Genomic DNA, 22,682 nt, shown 5'->3' on the forward strand with positions numbered 1-22,682 from the left:
GTGGGAGAAAAGTGCGGAGCAGAACTCAAATTCACATAAAAAGATCAGACTTAATGGTCTGACTGAGACTGGAGGAACCCCTGAAGCCATGGCCCCCTGACTCTCTGTTAACTCAGAACTAAAACCATTCCTGAAGCCCACTCTTCAGACATAGACTAGACTGGGCTATAAAATGTAAAATAATACTATTGAAGAGTGTGCTTCTTAGTTCAAGCACACCCGCGAGACCAAATGGGTGGCTCCTGTCCGGAGGCAGAATGAGAAGACAGGAAGGGACAGGAACTGATTGAATGGACATAAGAAACCCAGGGTAGAAAGGGGGAGTGTGCTGTCCGTTTATAGGGATTGCAACTAATGTCACATAACAATATGTGTATAGATTTTTGTATGAGAAATCAACTTGAGCTGTAACCTTTCACCTAAAACACAATTTAAAAAAAAAAAAAAAGAAAGAAAGAAATTGAAGAGGACTTCAAGCACTTACTAATGAAACCCAGAGACTACAGCCTTCAGTATGGATTGCACCTCAACATAAAGAAACAAAAATTTTCACAACTGGACCAATATGCAACATCATGATAAATGGAGAAAATATTGAAGTTGTCAAAGATTTAATTTTACTTGGATCCACAATCAATACGCATGGAAGCAGCAGTCAAGAAATCAAACCACATATGGCATTGGACAAATCTGCTTCAAAAGACCTTTTTAAAGTGTTGAAAAGCAAGATGTCACTTTGAGGACTGTCATGGATTGAATTATGTCCCCCCAAAATATCTGTCAACTTGGCTAGGTCATGATTCCCTTGTATGACTGGCTACCATTTTATCTTCTGATGTGATTTCCCTAAGTGTTGTAAATCTTTTCACTATGACGTAGTAAGATGGATTAGTGGCAGTTATACTGATAAGCCCCTACATGTCTGTCAGTTTGTCATACTGTGAGGGCTTGTGTGTTGCTGTAATGCTGGAAGCTATGCCACCGGTATTCAGATACCAGCAGGGTCACCCATGGAGAACAGGTTTCAGCTGAGCTTCCAGACTAAGACAGACTAGGAAGAAGGATCCAGCAGTCTACTTCTGAAAAGCATTAGCCAGTGAAAACGTTATGAATGGCAGCGGAACGTTGTCTGATATAGTGCTGGAAGGTGAGCCCCCCAGGTTGGAAGGCACTCAAAAGATGACTGGGGAAGAGCTGTCTCCTCAAAGTAGAGTTGACCTTAATGATGTGGATGGAGTAAAGCTTTCGGAACTTTCATTTGCTAATGTGGCACCACTCAAAATGAGAAGAAACAGCTGCAAACATCCATTAATAATCAGAACCTGGAATGTATGAAGTATGAATCTAGGAAAATTGGAAATCGTCAAAAATGAAATGGAACGCATAAACATTGATATCCTAGGCATTAATGAGCTGAAGTGGACTGGTATTGGCCATTTTGAATCGGACAATCATATAGTCTACTATGCTGGGAGTGACAACTTGAAGAGGAATGGTGTTGCATTCATTGTCAAAAAGAACGTTTCAAGATCTATCCTGAAGTACAATGCTGTCAGTGATAGTATAATATCCATACGCCAAGGAAGACAAGTTCATACAACTATTATTCAGATTTACGCACCAACCACTAGGGCCAAAGGTGAATAAATAGAAGACTTTTATCAACTGCTGCAGTCTGAAATTGATTGAACATGCAATCAAGATGCATTGATAATTAGTGGTGATTGGAATGCAAAAGTTAGAAACAGAGAAGAAGGATCGGTAGTTGGAAAATATGGCCTTGGTGACAGAAACTATGCCGGAGACAGAATGATAGAATTTTGCAAGACCAGCGACTTCTCCATTGCAAATACCTTCTTTCACCAACATAAACAGCGACTATACACATGGGCCTCGCCAGATGGAACACACAGAAATCAAATTGACTACATCTGTGGAAAGAGATGATGGAAAAGCTCAACATTACCAGTCAGAACAAGGCCAGAGGCCGACTATGGAACAGACCATCAATTGCTCATATGCAAGTTCAACCTGAAACTGAAGAAAATCAGAGCAAGTCTACAAGAGCCAAAATATGACCTTGAGTATATCCCACCTGAATTTAGAGACCATCTCAAGAATAGTTTTGACGCATTGAACACTAGTGACCGAAGACCAGACGAGTTGTGGAATGACATCAAGGACATCATCCATAAAGAAAGCAAGAGGTCACTGAAAAGACAGGAAACAAAGAAAAGACCGGAAAGAAAGAAAAGACCAAGGTGGATGTCAGAGGAGACTCTGAAACTTGCTCTTGAGCATTGAGCAGCTAAAGCAAAAGGAAGAATTGATGAAGTAAAAGAACTGAACAGAGGATTTCAAATGGTGTCTCGAGAAGATAAAGTATTATAATGACATGTGCAAAGAGCTAGAGATGGAAAACCAAAAGGGAAGAACATGCTCGGTGTTTCTCAAGCTGAAAGAACTGAAGAAAAAATTTAAGCCTCGAGTTGCAATAGTGAAGGACTCCATGGGGAAAATATTAAACGACGCAGGAAGCATCAAAAGAAGATGGAAGGAATACACAGAGTCATTATACCAAAAAGAATTAGTCGATATTCAACCATTTCAAGAGGTGGCATATGATCAGGAACCAATGGTACTGAAGGAAGAAGTCCAAGCTGCTCTGAAGGCATCGGTGAAAAACAAGGCTCCAGGAATTGATGGAATATCAACTGAGATGTTTCAACAAACAGATGCAGCGCTGGAGGTGCTCACTCAGCTATGCCAAGAAATATGGAAGACAGCTTCCTCACCAACTGAATGGAAGAGATCCATATTTACGCCTATTCTCAAGAAAGATGATCCAACTGAATGTGGAAATTATAGAACAATATCGTTAATATCACACGCAAGCAAAATTTTGCTGAAGATCATTCAAAAGCGGCTGCAGCAGTATATCTACAGGGAACTGCCAGAAATTCAGGCTGGTTTCAGAAGAGGACATGGAACCAGGAATATCATTGCTGATGTCAGATGGATCCTGGCTGAAAGCAGAGAATACCGGAAGGATGTTTACCTGTGTTTTATTGATTATGCAAAGGCATTCAACTATGTGGATCATAACAAACTATGGATAACACTGCAAAGAATGGGAATTCCAGAACACTTAATTGTGCTCACGAGGAACCTTTACATAGATCAAGAGGCAGTTGTTCAGACAGAACAAGGGGACACTGATTGGTTTAAAGTCAGGAAAGGTGTGCGCCAGGGTTGTATTCTTTCACCATACCTATCCAACCTGTATGCTGAGCAAATAATACGAGAAGCTGGAGTATATGAAGAAGAACAGGACATCAGGATTGGAGGAAGACTCATTAACAACCTGTGTTATGCAGAGGACACAACCTTGCTTGCTGAAAGTAAAGAGGACTTGAAGCACTTACTAATGAAGAACAAAGACCACAGTCTTCAGTATGGATTGCACCTCAACATAAAGAAAACAAAAATCCTCACAACTGGACCAATGAGCAACATCATGATAAACGGAGAAAAGACTGAAGTTGTCAAGGATTTCATTTTACTTGGATCCACAATCAACAGCCATGGAAGCAGCAGTCAAGAAATCAAAAGATGCATTGCACTGGGAAAATTGGCTGCAAAGGACCTCTTCAAAGTATTGAAGAGCAAAGATGTCACCCTGAAGACTAAGGTGCGCCTGACCCAAGCCGTTATTTTCAATCACATCATATGCGTGTGAAAGCTGGACAATGAATAAGAAAGACTGAAGAAGAGTTGACACCTTTGAATTGCGGTTTTGGCGAAGAATATTGAATATACCATGGACTGCCAAAAGAACGAACAAATCTATCTTGGAAGATGTGTGGCCAGAATGCTCCTTAGAGGCAAGGATGGCGAGACTGCGTCTTACATACTTTGGACATGTTGTCAGGAGGGATCAGTCCCTGGGGAAGGACCTCATGCTTGGCAGAGTACAGGGTCAGCGGAAAAGAAGACCCTCAACGAGGTGGATTGACACAGTGGCTGCAACAATGAGCTCAAGCATAACAAGGATTGTAAGGATGGCACAGGACCGGGCAGTGTTTCATTCTGTTGTGCATAGGGTTGCTATGAGTCAGAACCAACTCGACAGCACCTAACAACAATCACAACAACAATACTGAAAAGGCCTAAAAGATTAGATAGTGTCTTAAACCAACCTTTTTTGAGATATAAAGGACAGAAGTGAGCAGAGAGACATGGGGGCCTCGTACCACCAAGAAAACAGTGCTGGGAGCACAGGGCATTCTTTGGACCTGACGTTCCTGGACTGAGATGATCCCAGACCGAGGGAAAATTGATACATCACAAGGACCTTCCTCCAGAGCTGACAGAGAGAGAAAGCCTTCCCCTGGAGCTGATGCCCTGAATTTGGACTTGTAGCCTACTCGACTGTGAGAGAATAAACTTCTCTTTGTTAAAGCCATCCACTTGTGGTATTTCTGTTATAGCAGCAGTAGATGACTAAGACAAGGACTAAGGCGTGCCTGACCCAAGTCATGATATTTTCAATCACCCCATATGCATGGGAAAGCTGGACAATGAATAAGGAAGACCAAAGAATTGATGCCTTTGAATTATGGTGTTAACAAAGAGTATTGAATATACCACGGACTGTCAGGAGAATGAACACATCTGTCTTGGAAAAAGTACAGCCAAGAGTGCTCCTTAGAAGTGAGGATGGTGAGACTTAGTTTCACGGACTTTGGACATGATATCAAGAGAGACCAGTACTCGGAGGACGATATTATGCTTAGTAACGTAGAGGGTCTGTGAAAAAGAGGAAGACCCTCAACCTCAACAAGATGGACTGACACAGTGGGTGCAACAATGGGCTCAAACACAGCAACTATTGTGAGGATGGTGCAGGGCTGGGCAGTGTTTTGTTCTGTTGTACACAGGGTCACTATGAGTCAGAACCTACTCAAAAGCACCTAACAACAACAACAACAGTCCCCAGTGCTCAGCATCTTGGAGTAACCCTGTGTCTCTTGCCCAGGATCAGGCTGGAAGGGAGGAATGAGAGGAGCTGGGAGGAAATAAACTAGAGGTGTCTGTCCTTCTTTCAGCAAGATGTCCACACTATAAACAGCTCTCTGCTACCATCCTAGGAGCAGAACCTCAAGGGGGTGACCTCTTCCCAAGAGTCCCTCCCATCTTGTCTGCATGGCTCACCCACAGGAGACTCAGTGTTCCCACCTACCGTAGCCTTGCCCAGGTAATCCTTCTTGGCCAGCTGAGCCACTTGTCTCTCATTTGGTCGAAACAGCTTGCCCACAGGGATCACCACCGGCTCATACAGCTTCTGCTTCTGTAACACAGAGAACACAGTATCCCCTCATTTGTCAAATGGGGTAATGATACTTGTTCTGCCTCTCTCACTGAATGGATTCAAGGATCAAATGAGATAATCTCACGAAAGCACTTTTTCTAAATTTGTAAAGATTAATTTTTTTTATTTTTTCAGTTTTTACTTAATATAACCGGAGAATATAGATGAATATTGCTGTTTTTAATTTTTTTAACGTTATCTATTTCATCTTCCAAGAAATGCTTTTATATTATTCCTCATTTTACAACTGGATTTTGATGAATTATTTAGATTTAATGCTATTTACGGAAACCCTGGTGGCATAGTGGTTAAGTGCTACAGCTGCTAACCAAGAGGTCGGCAGTTTGAATCCACCAGGCACTCCTTGGAAACTCTGTTGGGCAGTTCTACTCTGTCCTAGAGGGTCGCTATGAGTCGGAATCAACTTGACAGCAATGGGTTTAACGCTATTTACAACTGCTTTTGCTACTTATCCAAGTACTCTTAAAATTTCTTTTTAATCCTTTTTGTGTGTGTGTGGTAAAATTCGTAATGTAAAATTTACCATTTTAACCACTTTTAAGTATACAATTCAGTGACATTAAGTAGATTCACAGTGTGTGTAACTGTCACCACGCTCTATCGCCAGACCTTTTCAACATCCCAAACTGAAGCTCTGTGTCTATTAAGCAATAACTCCCCCATTTCCCCTTCTCCCATTTCCTGGTAATCTCTAATCTAGTTTCTGTCTCTCTGGATTTTCCTGTTCTGGATATCTCATATAAGTGGAATCACACCATAGCTGTCCTTTCATGTCTGGCTCATTTCACTTAGCATAATGTCTTAGAAAGATTGATTTTGTTTCTATTATTCTAGGGCCTCTAAGGTAGGAAGAGTTGGTTTCAATATCACTTTATGTTCAGAGGCTGTGTGGATATCTGTGGGTGTTATTTGGCCAGCACACTCATTTCCTTGAGGAACTGCACCCCTCCTTTTCTATGTGTCTCAGGAGGGCTGTCCCTCAGCATAAGAGGCACACAGCCACGAGGGTGGGCCAGGACCCAAGCGAGCCCCATGACAGGTCTCCCTTGGGACTGGTGTTTGCTGATTTGGACAGGCACAGGAAGATGGCATGAGCCCTTTTGTTCCTGGTGTTTGAAAAAATCTGGTTAAAATCTAACTTTATTCCCAAACATATTCAGGCAAACCAGGGATAATTTTTATTATTCATTCATATAATCAGTACATTTTTGTTGAGAGCCTGTATATGCCTGGCACCATTTGAGGCTGTGAGGATTCAAAGGTAGCAAGCAGAGCCTCATGATGCTTAGAGGCTGCTCAGTGCCACTCCAGCCTCCAATATCCTCTCCCTCCATGCTTCTATGGAGACCCATTCCAAGAGTGGTGTGATGCCAGGGCTCTGCTGTACTGCACTCTAGGCCTCAGCTTCTCAGCATTTCACACAGTAAAAATCTTCATGCAACTATACCCAAATATCAGTGTTACCCCAAACTCAGAGAAATTAGAAGCACCAATGTTGTGGGTAGATAGCGGTGAGGGTTGCACGACATTGTGAATATAATTAATTCCACCAATTATAAACTATACACTTAACAGTGATTAAAATGGCAAACTTTATGTTATATATTTTATAACATTTTAAAAAGCACCAGTGTTGTAGTTTCTCTAGCCACATGTACATAGAAACAAATAAAATCTGAAGACATCTTCTGACCTCCCCATATAACCAGTATACTTACCCAGACACATTCCATGGCTTTGTCGATTTTGGAATGTCTGGGCTCTGACTTCATGCTCATAGCCAATGCTAAATGTTCTTCAGCCTTTTTCCATTCCTCCTTTTTGGCATGCATGAAAGCAATATTATATAACACCTAGAAAAGCACAAGCCGCAACATAAGACTTGAGATTACTTCAAATCTAGGTAGCAGGCATGCTTTCATGTATAATCCTGGAATATTGTCTGATGATATTTCTCCCTTTCCCAGCTCTCCCAAGAATATCTAAAATGTACAGTTGGTCTTACCACGGAGTTACATCAAGCATGATGGTAAGAAAACACTATGCAATACATAAATCCAACGATGTGTACATTCTTTCAACAATCAGGAGAACCAAAGGAAAAGAAAAAACCAAACCCGTTGGCGTTGAGTCAATTCCGACTCATAATGACCCTACAGGACAGAGTAGAACTGTTCCATAGGGTTTCCAAGGAGCACCGACCTTTTGGTTAGCAGCTGAACTCTTTTTTTTTTTTAAATAATTTTTATTGTGCTTTAAGTGAAAGTTTACAAATCAAGTCAGTCTCTCACACAAAAACCCATATACACCTTGCTACACACTCCCAATTACTCTCCCCCTAATGAGACAGGCTGCTTTCTCCCTCCACTCTCTCTTTTTCTGTCCTTTTTGCCAGCTTCTAACCCCCTCCACCCTCTCATCTCCCCTCCAGGCAGGAGATGCCAACATAGTCTCAAGTGTCCACTTGATCCAAGAAGCTAGCTCCTCACCAGCATCCCTCTCCAACCCACTGTCCAGTCCAATCCATGTCTGAAGAGTTGGCTTCAGGAATGGTTCCTGGCCTGGGTCAACAGAAGGTCTGGGGGCCATGACCACCAGGGTCCTTCCAGTCTCAGTCAGACCATTAAGTCTGGTCTTTTTATGAGAATTTGGGGTCTGCATCCCACTGCTCTCCTGCTCCCTAAGGCGTTCTCTGTTGTGTTCCCTGTCAGGGCAGTCATTGGTTGCAGCCGGGCACCATCTAGTTCTTCTGGTCTCAGGATGATGTAGTCGCTGGTTCATGTGGCCTTTTCTGTCTCTTGGGCTCATAATCACCTTGTGTCCTTGGTGTTCTTCATTCTCCTTTGATCCAGGTGGGTTGAGACCAATTGATGCATCTTAGATGGCTGCTTGCTAGTGTTTAAGACTCCAGATGCCACTCTTCAAAGTGGGATGCAGAACGTTTTCTTAATAGATTTTATTATGCCAACTGACTTAGATGTCCCCTGAAACCATGGTCCCCAGGCCCCTGCCCCTGCTACGCTGGCCTTCGAATCGTTCAGTTTATTCAGGAAACTTCTTTGCTTTTGGTTTAGTCCAATTGTTCTAGCAGCTGAACTCAACCACTACGCCACCAGGGTTTCCAAATCAGGAGAGGAGAAGATTTATTATGTTGTTTTAGTATGGAAAAGGTGGGGCCCTGGTGGAGCAGTGTTAAGCGTTTAGCTGTTAACCAAAAGGTTTGCACTTCGAATCCACCAACCACTCCTTAGAAGCCCATAGAAACTCTGAGATAATATTTAAAGCCACTACATTTTGAGTAATTTGTTATTCAGGAATAGAAAACTAATATACTTCTCCTCTCTATCAGTTTGCCACGTACATCATGATTTGGTCAGGCCCACATCCAGATAAAAAAAAAACAGTTTATCAGGCAAGTATGGATGGGTAGCAGTATTGGTATTTCCATAGAGGTTAGTGGATGGTGCTGGAATCCAGTTTGGAAGGGCTAGGGGCATGTTAGAAACCCTGGTGGCACGGTGGTTAAGAGCTACAGCTGCTAACGAAAAAGTTGGGCAGCTGGAATCCACCAGGCGCTCCTTGGAAACTCTATGGGGCAGCTCTACTCTGTCCTATAGGGTCACTATGAGTCGGAATTGACTTCATGTCAACGAGTTTGGGTTTGTTTTTTTTTTAGGGGCACGGTGAATGCTGGAAGGAAGCCACAGAAGTAGAAATCTAGACTCATTTCCAGGCCTGCTGCCAACTGCATACACACTTATCCTCAGCAACCTACCCTAACCGTGTATGCAGAAAGAATTCAAAGCCATTTAGAACTCCCTATTTGGTTCTCAGCCACCTTCTTTTCAGACCTTTTCCCATAACAGTTTTTTGACTCGATGACTGGAAAAGTCTGAGACTCTTTTCAAAAAGGATGGTGTGATTTCTCAGAATCCAGAGTTATATCAAGGTGGGAAGGAGTGGGGACTATAAGTAGGGAAATGACTAAAGGGTCTTATGTGGCAAAGAGGTCCCTTGTTTTTGTTGGGTGCCATCTAGTCAATTCTGATTCATAGCAACCCCATGCGACAGAGTAGAACTGCACCATAGGGTTTTCTTGGCTGTAATCTTTACAGAAGTACATATCACCAGGTCTTTCTCCCACGAAGCCACTGGGTAAGTACGAACTACCAATTTGTTGGTTAGTAGCTAAGTGCTTAACCATTACACCATCAGAGCTCTTTAAAGACCCTGAAAAATACAGCCTCACTTCCAAAGAAGCCTGTACTTCCTGCCCTACAGGTCATTTTAGTCCTGCTTCAGGGGGAACATTGCTCCTATAGAATGTTCTCTATCACATGCCTCTATCACAGGAGTCTCTCTCTAGAGCCACCTGGTCTCCCAACCCTGTAATCTATGTAAGTGGTTCTCAGCCTGGGGCAACTGGCAATAAGTGGAGATGTTTTAAGTTATTCCGTTGGGGGCATCTAGTGAGTAGAGGCCAGGCATGCTGCCAAACATCCTACAGTGCACAAGACAGGGTCCTACAACAAAAATTGCCTGGCCCAACATTTCAGTAAGGAGCCCTGGTGGCACAGTGGTTAAAGCGCTTGACTGCTAACCAAAAGGTCGGTGGTTCAAAACCACCCGTAGCTCCACAGGAGAAAAATATGACAATCTGCTTCCTTTATGGTTTACAGCCTTGGAAACCGTATGGAGTCTCCATGAGTTGAAACTGACTTGACGGCCATGGGTTTGATTGTTTGGTTTTTAACATGTCAGCAGCACCACGGTTGAGAAGCCCTACTCTAGAAGTTGGCCAGGTGTTGGCCAATTTCTACCGCAAAGCCTCATTTCCCTGGACAGTGAGAAATGAAGTCATTTGCTCAGCCTGCTGCAGGGCTGAGATGGGGATATGTGTCCCCAGGATCCAGGCAGCTGCCGGCTCTATTATTAGTCCTGAGCAACCCTGGGAACACTTGGCTTCTCGTGCCTGAGAAACTAAGGCAAGGGGACTTTTTCAGAGATAAAACAAAATAGCCAAAAAAAAAAAATCCTGTTACTGTCAAGTTGATTCTGACGCATAGCGACCGTATAGGAGAGAGTAGAACTGCCTCATCAAGTTTCCAAGAAGCGCCTGGTGGATTCAGTCTGCTAACCTTTTGGTTGAGGGCCATAGCACTTAACTGCTAGGCCACCAAGGTTTCCAAAACCAAATGTGTTGCAGTCGAGTTGATGCTGACTCATAGCAACGCTACAGGACAGAGTAGAGTTGTTGCATAGGGTTTCCAAGGGGCGGCTGGTGGATTCGAACAGCCAACATTTTGGCTCGCTGTAGCTCTTCACCACTGCACCACCAACACTCCCTTCTAAATAAAGATCTGCCGTATTTACAGGGATTTTACTTTCTAAAGCTTCTGCTGTATGTTTGGGAGTAGGAGACAGTGTGAAGTGCTGGCTGAGAGGAGGACATATCAGTCACGTTTCTCCCTTCTGGTAATACAGAAAATAAGTGTTCTATGGAAACCTTTACCTGAATTTGTGTTTTGAGGTGTTCTTTGAGCAACAGGGGGCAGGTTTGTGCCAAATGATCCTCACTCTCCGGGTCTCAACCAAGTACATGGCCAAAAACCATTAACGGCAAAAAGTGTTGTCTATAACTTGGAACCTGATCGAGATTATGGTTGCCTTGCATGGATAAACCAAAACCAGTTACCCTGGAGTCGATTCATACTCATGTGTGTCTGAGAAGAACTGTGCTCCATAGGGTTTTCATTGGCTGTGATCTTTTGGAAGTAGATTGCCAGGCCTTTCTTCCAAAGTACCTCTGGGTGAGTTTGTAGGACTGCCAGCCTTTCAGTTAGTAGCCAAGTACTCAGCCATTTGCACCCCCCAGGAACTCCTCCTGGATGGATCCTGTTAACCAGTTGCCGTCTAGTCGAATGGAGTCCAACACAGCCACCGGATAAGACAGAGCAAAACTGCCTCATTTGGTTTCCAAGGCTGTACTCTTTAGGAAGCAGACAGCCACATCTTTCTCCTGCGGAGCAGCTGGTGGGTTAGAACTGCCAACCTTTTGGTTAGCAGCTGAATGCTTAACCACTGAGCCACCAGAGCTCCTCCTGGATGAAGAGTAAACATGTAATTTGGGGTTTGTTAGCATAACGCTGAGTAAATAAGTCAACTGAATAGCTAGGGGCCTAACAATGGAAAACAGCACCTTTGGCAATTAGTGCCATATTGCTGAATGACCTATCACAGCTGGCGATGGAAACTGATGATTCCAACTGCCGACCTTTTGGTTAGCAGCTGAACTAACCACTATGCCACCAGGGTTTCCGTGATGGCCAACAGAAACTGCTAATTGGTGCCTCGCCTCATGCAGCGGCCAGGGGACTTACATTACGACCAGGGTACGGCACCCTACCTGCACGCCTCCCCCGGCCCACAGTTAGGCATCTGCCATCAGCCACCATGCAATCCTGTCCCCCCAACTCCATCTGCCCTCCTTACCTCGCAGGCAAACAGCTTGAACTGCAGCCCCAGGATCTTGTAGTCTATCAGCTGGTTCCCTCGAAGCTGTGTCAAAGCCTCTTTCAGATCTTTGATAGCTGAATCATACCTGCAGGACAGGGGAGAGAATAAAGGAGTCCAGCTTCTCCCTTCCTCATCCATCCCAAGGGGTCATAAGCTTTTCCAATGTCTTTCGACTTTGCTAAAAATAGTAATAATAATCAAAGCACAAATCAATTATTGAGCAGTTATTCTGTGTGTATACAGGGAGACCATTTGTTTCTAAAAAAAAAAAAAACAATTGGCTCAACGCAGGCTAGTTATAATGAGGCTTTTAAGGAGAGGGTAAGGAAACGGTAGAAAATTCATTCTTGGCTAGTCTCAACATGGTTGATTGAACCATGACGCCCTTTCTGAGATCAGCTGACATCACGTTACTAAGCGGTCTCTGGGACCCCATGCATTTGCGCAAATCCTCCGGTGTAGTCCCAAGGTTTTAAAATAATAAAGATAGGTAATTCTAATGGCTAGAGATTGGCTGCCAACCAAAAGGTCGGCAGTTCTAACCCACCAGCCACTCCTTAGAAACTCTGTGGGACAGTTCTACTCTGTCCTACAGGGTTGCTAGGAGTCAGAATCGACTCGACGGCAGTGGGCCTGGTTTTGGTGTCTCTGAAGAAGCAAGGCAAATTCCCTAAAATTAAATCCTTTGCACAAGAAAAACCCTGAGCTGGTTAGGGGTTAACAGATGTCTTTGTCACAAAGGAGAATCGGCTTTATGGTCACTGTGTCTCCACATTATTTCTTTTTATCTGTTCTTGGGTACATGTCACATGAGTCACTAAATTTTGTAAATGTTCCTATACATTCAGAGGAATCTGTCAATTCCTCCTCCTCAGTTTGTCCCTCTTAACAACCCGTACTTGTTTCTTACCAACCTAAACCCCAATATCCCACAGAATTCAGTGTGCAGGTGTCCCTGGAGGGCTGTATCACAGCAATTCTGAGCCCCTTCCCTGCTGACTGCACATGGCTCCCACCTCCTGACGGCCTGGCTTGTCACTTTCAATTAGCGCCCGCCACTCTCTCCAGCGAGCTCCAAGCAGAGGCAGCACCTGCCTGCCCCCATCTTCCCTGCCAGTTTCCAGAACTAAGGCGAAGGGGTGATTCAAAGCACTTCTCACGGTAAGGCCAGGCCAGCCTGACACAGCTCTGAGGGACCCCTTCTCAGAGCTGCTGATATCCCTCTTCTGCCCAGAGCCTTCTCCTTTGGCTTCTTCTTCTTCTTTTTGTTAATTTAATTTATATTATTGCAAAACATACATATAACAAAACATTTGCCAACTGAACAATTTTTACATGGACAATTCAGTGACATTGGTCACGGTCATCATGTTGTACAACCATCACCATTATCCATTTCCCGATTATTCCACCACTATGAACAGAAACTCAACACCCCCTAAGCAGTGACTCCCCCTCTCCCCCTGCCTCCCGCCCCTGGTAACCACTAATAAACTTTGGTCTCTATGCACTTGCCTATTTCATATAAGTGAGGTCATACAATATCTGTCCTTTTATGTCTGACTTATTTCACTCAGCATAATGTTTCCAAGGTTCATCTATGTTGTAGCATGTATCAGGACCCTTTGGTTTCTTTTGAACTCAATTTACCTCTTGGTTTTGAGGTCTTCTTAATCTTCGTCCCATCGCCCAGCCCCTCCACCATACACTTTGGGGAAAGAAAAAGGAAAAAAAAAAAGAAGAAAAGACCACCTAAGCCACAGACTGTGCCTAATGCCCCTCCTGGCACTGCCCTGTGTTTTGTGGGGTTAGTATTGTGCTAACTGGCTGAAGGTGTGTCAGGGCTGCTGTCACTGGATTTGTGGTCAAGAATGGGGCAGACCACATGCATAAGGCCCACCATGGTGTGGGCATGAGCCAGACACACTTCCTGAAGAAGCTGGCTCTGGCCTTGGCCTGCTGCACCTCCACAGAGGCCCTGGTGGGAGTGGTCAGCAGGGGGCAAGGACAGCAAAAAATAAGCTACTCAGCCCCTGGCCTGGTGGATCCTACTTGGGTAACTGAACCGAAAATCTCCAGGCCACTCTCAGACCCAGCGCTGCTATCAAGGGCTTCTTTGGGAGATGAACCTGGAATTTGGATAATAACTGGCGAGCTCCTCAAAAGATGGTGTGGTGTTGTGAAGGTGCCGGTGTTGTGAAGTTATAGCAGGGGCCAGATCCATCAGCCCTGCCGCTAACTGGGAGACCCTGGCAAGCTGCTTCCCTGGCCTCAGGTTCTACGTCAATAATACGAGGCGTGTGTAATACCAGGACCAGGGCATTGGTGGTTCAGTGGTAGAATGCTCACCCTCCATGCAGAAGACCCAGGTTCGATTCCTGGCCAGTGCACCCATGCACAGTCACTGTCAGTGAAGGCTTGCGTGTTGCCATGAAGCTGGACAGATTACAGTGGGGCTTCCATACTAAGACGGACTACGAAGAGAGGGCCTGGCAATCTACTTTTGAAAACCATCCATAAATTGGCAACTCATCAGCTCCATGACAGCTAACAACAAAATAATACGAGGAGTTTGATTCAAGTTTTGGCTCTGCACTTACTATCTAGTGAACAAGAGCAAGTAAGAGAATAATAACAGTGTGTACTCTACAGGGTTGTTGTAAGAGCTCTGGTGGCACAGTGGTTAAGAGCTATGGCTGCTAACCAAAAGGTCGACAGTTTGAGTCCACCAGCCGCTCCTTGCAGTTCTCTGTCCTATAGAGTCACTAAGAGTCAAAATCAACTCTACGGCGGTGGGTTTTGGTGAGGATTAAATAAAATGAAGCATTAAGGTGCTTAGAATGGAGCCTGGTACACACAGTAATTTATTATTATTACTATTTTATGTTTTTTTTAGCTCTAAAATTCTAGCAATTATATTCACACACCAATCATTTATTATGTGCCTACTTAAAGCCCTATACTGTACTAGGTATTGGCTAGGAGATAAACATATACAGTTGTAGAAGCTGGAACTCCGATCTCAAGGAGATTTAGAGGGCAGGTTGGCCAAGAGAGTCCTAAGGAAGACATACCCAGAGTGGCTAGGGGGCATGTTGGTAGGGGCAGGTTATCCAGTAGGTAAGGTAAGTGAGCAATTTCACTTACTAATCTGTAGTGAGCAATTTCACATGAGTTTCACCACAAACGATGTTTCACCATATCTTTGTGATGAAACCTATGTGAAACTGTTCACTACAGATTAGGAAGTAAAAACAAGTAACCCTGTGCTTTCCTTGCTCACTTGGTAAATCTGTCCATGTCAGAGACTGTAAATTTGAAAAGAGGCTTTGATTCATAGGAAGGTCCTGAGGGGTTGGGAGAGAGATAGATGCTAGCCGTCTGCAAAGCAGAATCTTTGATGTGGTGAAAAAATGTGAAATCGTTCACTACAGATGATCTGGTAAGCAAAGTAAGCGTCGTGCTTACCTTGCCTATTGGATAATCTGCCCCTGCATGCTAGACATTGGGTCATCGTTTGGTTTAAAGTCACTTGCAAAGCAGCAGGCGTGGCTGTAGAGAAGTAAGGGGAGAAGCCCACCTGGGTTTAAAACAGGATTGTTTTCTCTAACATGTCCTTAATAAAGATGATTATAAGATATATTAGTAGCATGCTGGCCATTCCCTAAGAAACAATATGCATTTAGGTATCACACACACCTTCCAGGCATCCCTGACAGGGGGAAGAAAGTAAGCATCACTGTTCTGTCCCTTCCTTCTAAGCAGAAAGTTACAAGTGACTGGCTTTGATTTGTTGAACCACGGTGGACGGGGCAAGCGGAAACGCAGGTGTCCTGTGACTTTCCACCAGGCAATGTCCACTGTGTTCTACTACCTGTTTGTGAGACAGTAAAGGCCCTCAGGGGGCATGAGTTAAGTTTGTCAGCATTAACATACAAATATGCCTTCCTCCCTGGTGAGCTGGCCCAGCGGATAGACTTCAGCTGTGAAGTGGCTCCCCAGCTCTGTCGGGTACCGTGGTGCAGAAGGAGCCCAAGTACACCCTCTTCGTAGTTCTCCTGCTCAACAGGTGGTCTAAAGATCTGGCCTGGTCGGAGGGAGGAGAGACCTGACCAATTATTCAAAGTGCTTGCTTTGTGTCACAAAACAGGCAGGGTGAGGGGTTATCGCTGCAAAATGTCCGTTTAAAACGTGTTCCAAAAAAAAGCTTCTGGAGTCTCTGGGTTAATGCAAATGCTTAACACGCTAGAGGGCTAACAAAAAGGTTAGAGGTTCAGTCCACCCAGAGGCTTGGCAGTCCACCCTATGGAGCACAGTTTTACTCTGACACACATGGGGTCACGTGAGTTGAAATGGACTCCATGGCAACTGGTTAAGAAACTTCTGCCCCGTCTTGCAGCTTCCTTCCTTCCTGCCACATGCTTCTCTTCAGCCCCTCCACTGTTTACCCGGAGCTGCAGCCATGGGGGAGTCTGCTAGGAGACACGCCTATTTCCCCTCTGTGCACGGACTGAATAAGCTCAGTAAGAAATTCCAAAACAGCATTCAGCCCCGGTGCTGCCCTGGTGTCAGTGTGGGGCAAGCAGCAGCTCCCGTGCTTTGCCCAGCAGGTTTCCCGGCAGCCGCTCCCTCCAGGCCTTCTCTGAGAGTTCATCCAGGGCATTCGGGAAGCCCAGGAGCAGCCCCTGGGCAACGACCAGTGTGCTGGCAGCTCCTCGCCGGGTTCTGCTGGGCAGACTCTAGTGCTTTCTTCACGCCCACACCAAAGACACCCAGGGGGTGCCTTGGCCCGCTGGACCCCAGCCCCCCTTCTCCCGGGCAAGAGTTCAGCAGCCGCAGCGGCCACGTCGCGGTGGCTTTTCACAAGCTCTGAGCTTAAAAGGTTTTATAACCTTTTTTTTTTTTTTTTAACACTCCTTGTAAAGATTTCTCAGTAACCACTGAGGTTCTGTATTCCTGTGCTACCAGAGGCCCACGCAGTCTAGGCTCCTGCAGTCCACGTGCTGTGTCCAGGATAATGGAGATTGTCAGCAAGCTGAAAGGAGTCAAAACATCAAACACCTTTGGATGCCACAGCTGCTGCTATGACAAAGGCTAGGATCCACGTCATTTCCCATCTCAATGTCAAGAGGGAGAAAGCTTTGATGCATTGCCTCTTTAGGTGCATGGCCTTGGTTCTCACCATTAGTATCACAGCCCTGATTCATAAAGCGAAGGATTCTGAAAGACAGTTTAGGGCCCACTTCCCCTTTCACATTAACAGGGCTAGGGCCAGAGAGGTTAGGTGTGACAAAGCTTAGCCACAGGCATCACTGAGACACCACTTGCTGTCTCAGGAGTGCACTCTAACTTTGTTCTGTTGAAACTTTATAATGACAGGATAGCAGCATAAGAATATATGAAAATAGAGGGGGAAAAAAAGTCAACCATAACATCACCCTAAAACAAGTCCCACTGTAATCTGGGGGAATTCCTAATCCACTCAGTAGGGAGTAGCCTCTCTAGGTTTCCTATTTTTCCTCTTATTTTAAAATATCTCTTAGAGCACTTACCCCATTCTGCCTTGCATTATAGTTACTGGTGTTCATGATTTGTCTTCCCTTTTTTAAGTTCTTTGAAGCAGAGACTGTATTTTGTTCACTTTCGTTTAATTAATTCAACAAGCATTTACTGAGTAACTGCTATGCTAGATACTGAAACACGAGAACGAGCAAGTAAAAATTTCTTCTCTGAAGAAACTCACAGAGTAGTGGAGGAGACAAGTATATAAAATATCTGTCAGAGAGTAGATGTTATAAAAGAGGCAAAAAAGAGGGAATGTCACCACCCTAGTGGTTGAGTGTAGCTGGTGCAAATGCATGGAGTGTGAGTGGGATAGATATTGGCTGGACCACATAGGAGTAGGCAAGGAAATCTGGATTTTAACCTGTAATAAGGTAGAGCCACTGAAGGTTCTTAAGCAGATAGCACTTTTATTTTTTAAAAATAATTTATTTTTTTTATTATTGCTGAAAATATACACAAATTCAAGTTTCTGCATGTACGATTCAGTGACATTGATTATATTCTTCAAGTTGTGCAACCATTCTCACCCTCCGTTTCTGACTTGTTTCTTTCCCGTTAACATAAACTCATTACCCCTTAAGGTTCCTATCTAATCTTTTGAGTTGGTGTAGTTGCTTTGATCCTATATAAGTAAATCTTAAAAGAGCATAATGCTCAAGGCAGACATTCTTCACTAGTTAAGCTAAACTATTATTTGGTTTTAAGAAGACATTAGGGATATTTTTGGTTTAACATTTAGGGATAATTTTAGGGCAATAGTTTCAGGGTTCATCCAGCCTCCATTGCTCCAGAAAATCTGGATTCCATAAGAATTTGAAATTCTGTTCTGCATTTTCCTCCTTTTGATCAGGACTCTTCTGTAGAATCTTTGATCAAAATGTTCAGTAATGGTAGCTGGGCACCATCCAGTTCTTCTGGTCTCACAGCAAAAGAAGCAGTTGTTCTTGGAGGTAATTAGCCTCCACATTATTTTTAAAGTAGAGTGCTCTGGAATATAGATAGAAGGGACAAGACTGGTGGCTGGAAACCCAGCTAGGAAGTGACTGCAATACTCCTAGTGAATAGTGAGGGTCTGAATTAGGGCAGTACTAGTGGGGATAGAGAGAAATGGATGAATTTAAGAGAGACTTAAGAGGGGAAGGTTAAGGAAGAGAGACATTCTGGATAGATCCCAGATACAGACGTAAGAGCTGGCAAGCTGTAGGTAGACTATAGTGTTATGGGAGAGATAGGCTTGGAATGGATCCCTATGAGCTCACGTATGGATTTTCAAGGAACACTGAACTACATGAAATTATATGTAAAAGTAGATGTGTGTTTGTGTGTGTTTTCTGGGGAAATAGTCCATAATTTTGCCATTTAACAACCACCCACTCCTGTAAAGACTTACAGCTTTGTAAGCCCTATAGGGCAGTTCTACTGTGTCCTATAGGGTCCCTATCAGTCAAAATTGACAGCACCTTACAACAACAACAGGCTGTAGTGATAAAAGGAAGACGGTCAAGAACAAAACTTTGAGGAGAACATCAACGCAAGAAACGGTACCACCTTAGGCTCAAGAATAGTGCCTCGTTTATATTATTTCTAGAGTCCCTGGGTGGTAAAAACAGTTGATGTGCTCAGCTACTAACTGAAAGGTTGGAGTTTTGAGTCTACCCAGAGGTGTCTCAAAAGAAAGCCCTGGAAATTTATTTCCAAAAAAATCAACCATTCAAAACCCTATGGAGCACAGCTCTACTCTGACACACATGGGATTACAATGAGTTACAGTACACTCGACAGCAACTGGTTGGTTTATATTGCTTCCAGCAAAAATAATTGTTGAATTAAAGATAAAATTTGGTAGATTTTTCTCTCCAGTTTAATGAATACTGATCACAGATTAACTGACTCCTGAATCTTCTTTCTAAACCTTCAGGAAAAAGCTTCTTTCAAACTCACTCAAAATCCTAGCCTTCCAGCCTTCCAGTCTCTGGGACTTTTGGACATATCTCTGGGGAGTTGTCTCTCCATCCTTCTAGGTTGTTAGAAGTAATTAAAAGCATGGCGGCCATGTTTGAGATTTAAGATCAGCTGGAGAATTTGTTCTTGGGCCTCCCTGAATCTTCTATACATCTAGAGAAGATGGGGAGGGGGACGGGGAGAGCGAGAAGGAGAAGGATTGCAAGAGGAAGACAGACTGCTAGACAGAGGCATGAAGCAGCTAAAATGTAAGTGCCTGGGTATCCTCTACAGTCACAAGCTTTCTCTCTCCAGACTGCTTCTGTGTCCTCCTCTGTTGCTTTTTTTTTTCGGGAAGACTTCACTCTTATTCTTAATGATTCAGATAATAGATGCATCTACGTCTTGTAACTCCTCCGAGCGTCTTAGAGTTGCCCCTAGCGACAGCTGAGCACATAGGCCTTTTATGGGCTCTATCGACTCGATGGCAGCAGTTGATTTCTGACCAAACCCTAGGATCAAAGTCTTTCAAGGTTGCGCAGGATCTGAACGGGATCAGAGCCCCAATGCCAGACAGTCCTCTGCAGCATCTTCTCGGCCCCCCAACACTCGGCCTCACCTGCTGCACCCTCACTCACCGTGTTTGGACTATTTTCACTGCTAGAAAGTTCTTCATTAGCCTGAGCTGATTTCTTCCACCTCTGCACACTGGCAAAACAATGTGCACAAAGGGCCAGTTGGCCTTTCCCTGAGACATGTTAAATTGATGCTTAGAATATTTTTTAATTTACCAGAGAAGACATTCAGGCAGCTAACAGACACATGAGGAAATGCTTGCAATCACTTGCTGTTGTTGTTGTTAGGTGCCATCGTGTCTGTCAGTTTGTCGTACTGTGGGGGCTTGTGTGTTGCTGTAATGCTGGAAGCTATGCCACTGGTATTCAGATACCAGCAGGGTCACCCATGGAGGACAGGTTTCAGCTGAGCTTCCAGACTAAGACAGACTAGGAAGAAGGACCTGGCAGTCTACTTCTGAAAAACATTAGCCAGTGGAAGCAAAAACTTGCAGTCACTAGCCATAAGAAAAATGCAAGTCAGAACTACAATGAGATACCATCATTACTGACATAAATTAAAAAAAAACAGAAAATAACAAATGTTGGAGAGGCTGAGGGGAGATTGGAACTCATGCATTGCTGGTAAGAATGCAAAAAAAGAAAAATACAACCATTTAGGAAAATGACATCACACTTCTTTAGAAAGCTAGAAGTAGAAATACCATATGATCCAGCAATTCCACACGTAGGAATATATCCTAGAGAGATAAGAGCCATCGCATAAATAAATACATACAGGCCCATGTTCATTGTAGCATTATTCACAATAGCAAAAAGATGGAAACAACTTAAGTGTCCATCCACAGATGAATGGATAAACAAACTATGGTACATACACACAATGGAATACTACCCGATGAAAAAGAACAATGATGAATCTGTGAAACATCTCACAACATGGATGAATTTGGAGGGCATTATGCTGAGTGAAATACGTCAATCACAAAAGGACAAATACTGTACGAGACCACTATTATAAAAACTCATGAAAAGGTTTACACGCAGAAAGAAACAATCTTTGATGATTATAAGGGAGGAGAGGGGTGGGGAGGGAAAAAACACTAACTAGACAATAGATAAGTGTTAACTTTGATGAAGGGTAAGACAGTACACAATACTGGGGAAGTCGGCATAACGTGACCAAAGCAAGGCCATAGAAGCTTCAGAGACACATCCAAACCCCCTGAGGGACTGAATTACTGGGTTGAGGGCTGGGGACCATGGTCTCTGGGGATATCTAGCTCAATTGGTATAACATAGTTTATAAAGAAAATGTTCTACATCCGACTGTGGTGAGTGGCATCTGGGGTCTTAAAAGCTTGTGAGCTGCCATCTAAGCTACTCCATTGTCCCAAGCCATCTGGAGCAAGGGAGAATGAAGAAAATTCAAAATACAAGGGACAGATTAGTCCAAAGGACTAATGGACCACAACTACAGCTTCCACCAGACTGAGTCCCTCACAACTAGATGGTGCCCAGCTACTACCAGTGACTGCTCTGACAGGGATTACAATAGAGGGTCCCAGACACAGCGGGAGAAAAATGTAGAACGAAATTCAAACTCACAAAAAAAGACCAGACCTACTGGTCTGATGGAGACTGGAGAAACCCTGATAGTACAACCTCCGGATATCCTTATAGCTCAGTAATGAAGTCATTCCTGAGGTTCACCCTTCAGACAAGAGTAGACAGGCCCATAATCAGACAAAGAGTAGACAGGCCCATAATCAAACAATAATACACATAGCTCAACCATGTATACGAGACTAAGTGGGCACACCAGCCCAGGGGTGAGGACAAGAAGGCAGCAGGGGACAGGAAAGCTGGACAAACCGAAATGGGGAGCTCAAAGTCAAGAAGGGGAGAGTGTTGACACGCCCCAGGGTTGGCAACCAATGTCACAAAGCAATATGTGTATTAATTGCTTAATGAGAAACTAATTTGCTCTGTAAACCTTCATCTAAAGCACAATAAAAAAAAAAGAATATTTTTAATTTATTGTTTGTGTATTTATTATTGGGGTGTTTTTTGGGGGAAAGGAATTGCAATTTACTTCCATTTTGAATGCATTTACGTCTTTATAATTAATTCATGTTGACAGCAAACACTTAAAAAAAATACAGATAAACCGAGAAAAGAAAACAGAAATCCCTACAATCCCAACACCTACTGATAACATTTTGGCCCATGGCCTTCCAGACTTCTCTCTGTGAAACATAAATGGAATTATGGTATGTCATTGTGTGCCATCGAGTCAATTCCAACTCATAGCGATCCTAGGTACTGTTTTAAAATCTGTTTTAAACTGAACATCTCGTATACATGGTTGAGCTACGTGTATTATTGTTTGATTATGGGCCTGTCTACTCTTTGTCTGAAGGGTGAACCTCAGGAATGACTTCATTACTGAGCTATAAGGCTATCCAGTGGTCGTACTATCAGGGTTTCTCCAGTCTCCATCAGACCAGTAGGTCTGCTCTTTTTTTGTGAGTTTGAACTCTTTTCTGTATCAATATATATGCTATTTACCTGTTTTAATATATTCACATACATATAATATAAATAGTTTATATTCTCATTTTTGTGGCCAAATTATATTTCATTAAATGGATTTTGAAAACAGATTTTGCTGGAATTCAGCAAGGTATTTT

The 22,682-nt window shown here is 43.7% G+C and overlaps 1 protein-coding gene across 1 annotated transcript in view; it reads right to left on the minus strand.

Moving 5' to 3' along the window:
- Positions 1-22,682, minus strand: part of NCF2 (neutrophil cytosolic factor 2) — a 47,769-nt gene that overhangs the window by 21,240 nt on the left and 3,847 nt on the right. The window contains exons 3-5 of the mRNA XM_049868107.1: positions 11,885-11,993; positions 7,111-7,245; positions 5,243-5,350 (exon numbers count right to left, since the gene is read on the minus strand). Coding sequence (XP_049724064.1) covers positions 5,243-5,350; positions 7,111-7,245; positions 11,885-11,993 — 352 coding nt within the window. The remainder of the gene's footprint in view (positions 1-5,242; positions 5,351-7,110; positions 7,246-11,884; positions 11,994-22,682) is intronic.

Source organism: Elephas maximus, chromosome 24, assembly GCF_024166365.1.
Source record: "Elephas maximus indicus isolate mEleMax1 chromosome 24, mEleMax1 primary haplotype, whole genome shotgun sequence".
Taxonomy (NCBI): Eukaryota; Metazoa; Chordata; class Mammalia; order Proboscidea; family Elephantidae; genus Elephas; species Elephas maximus.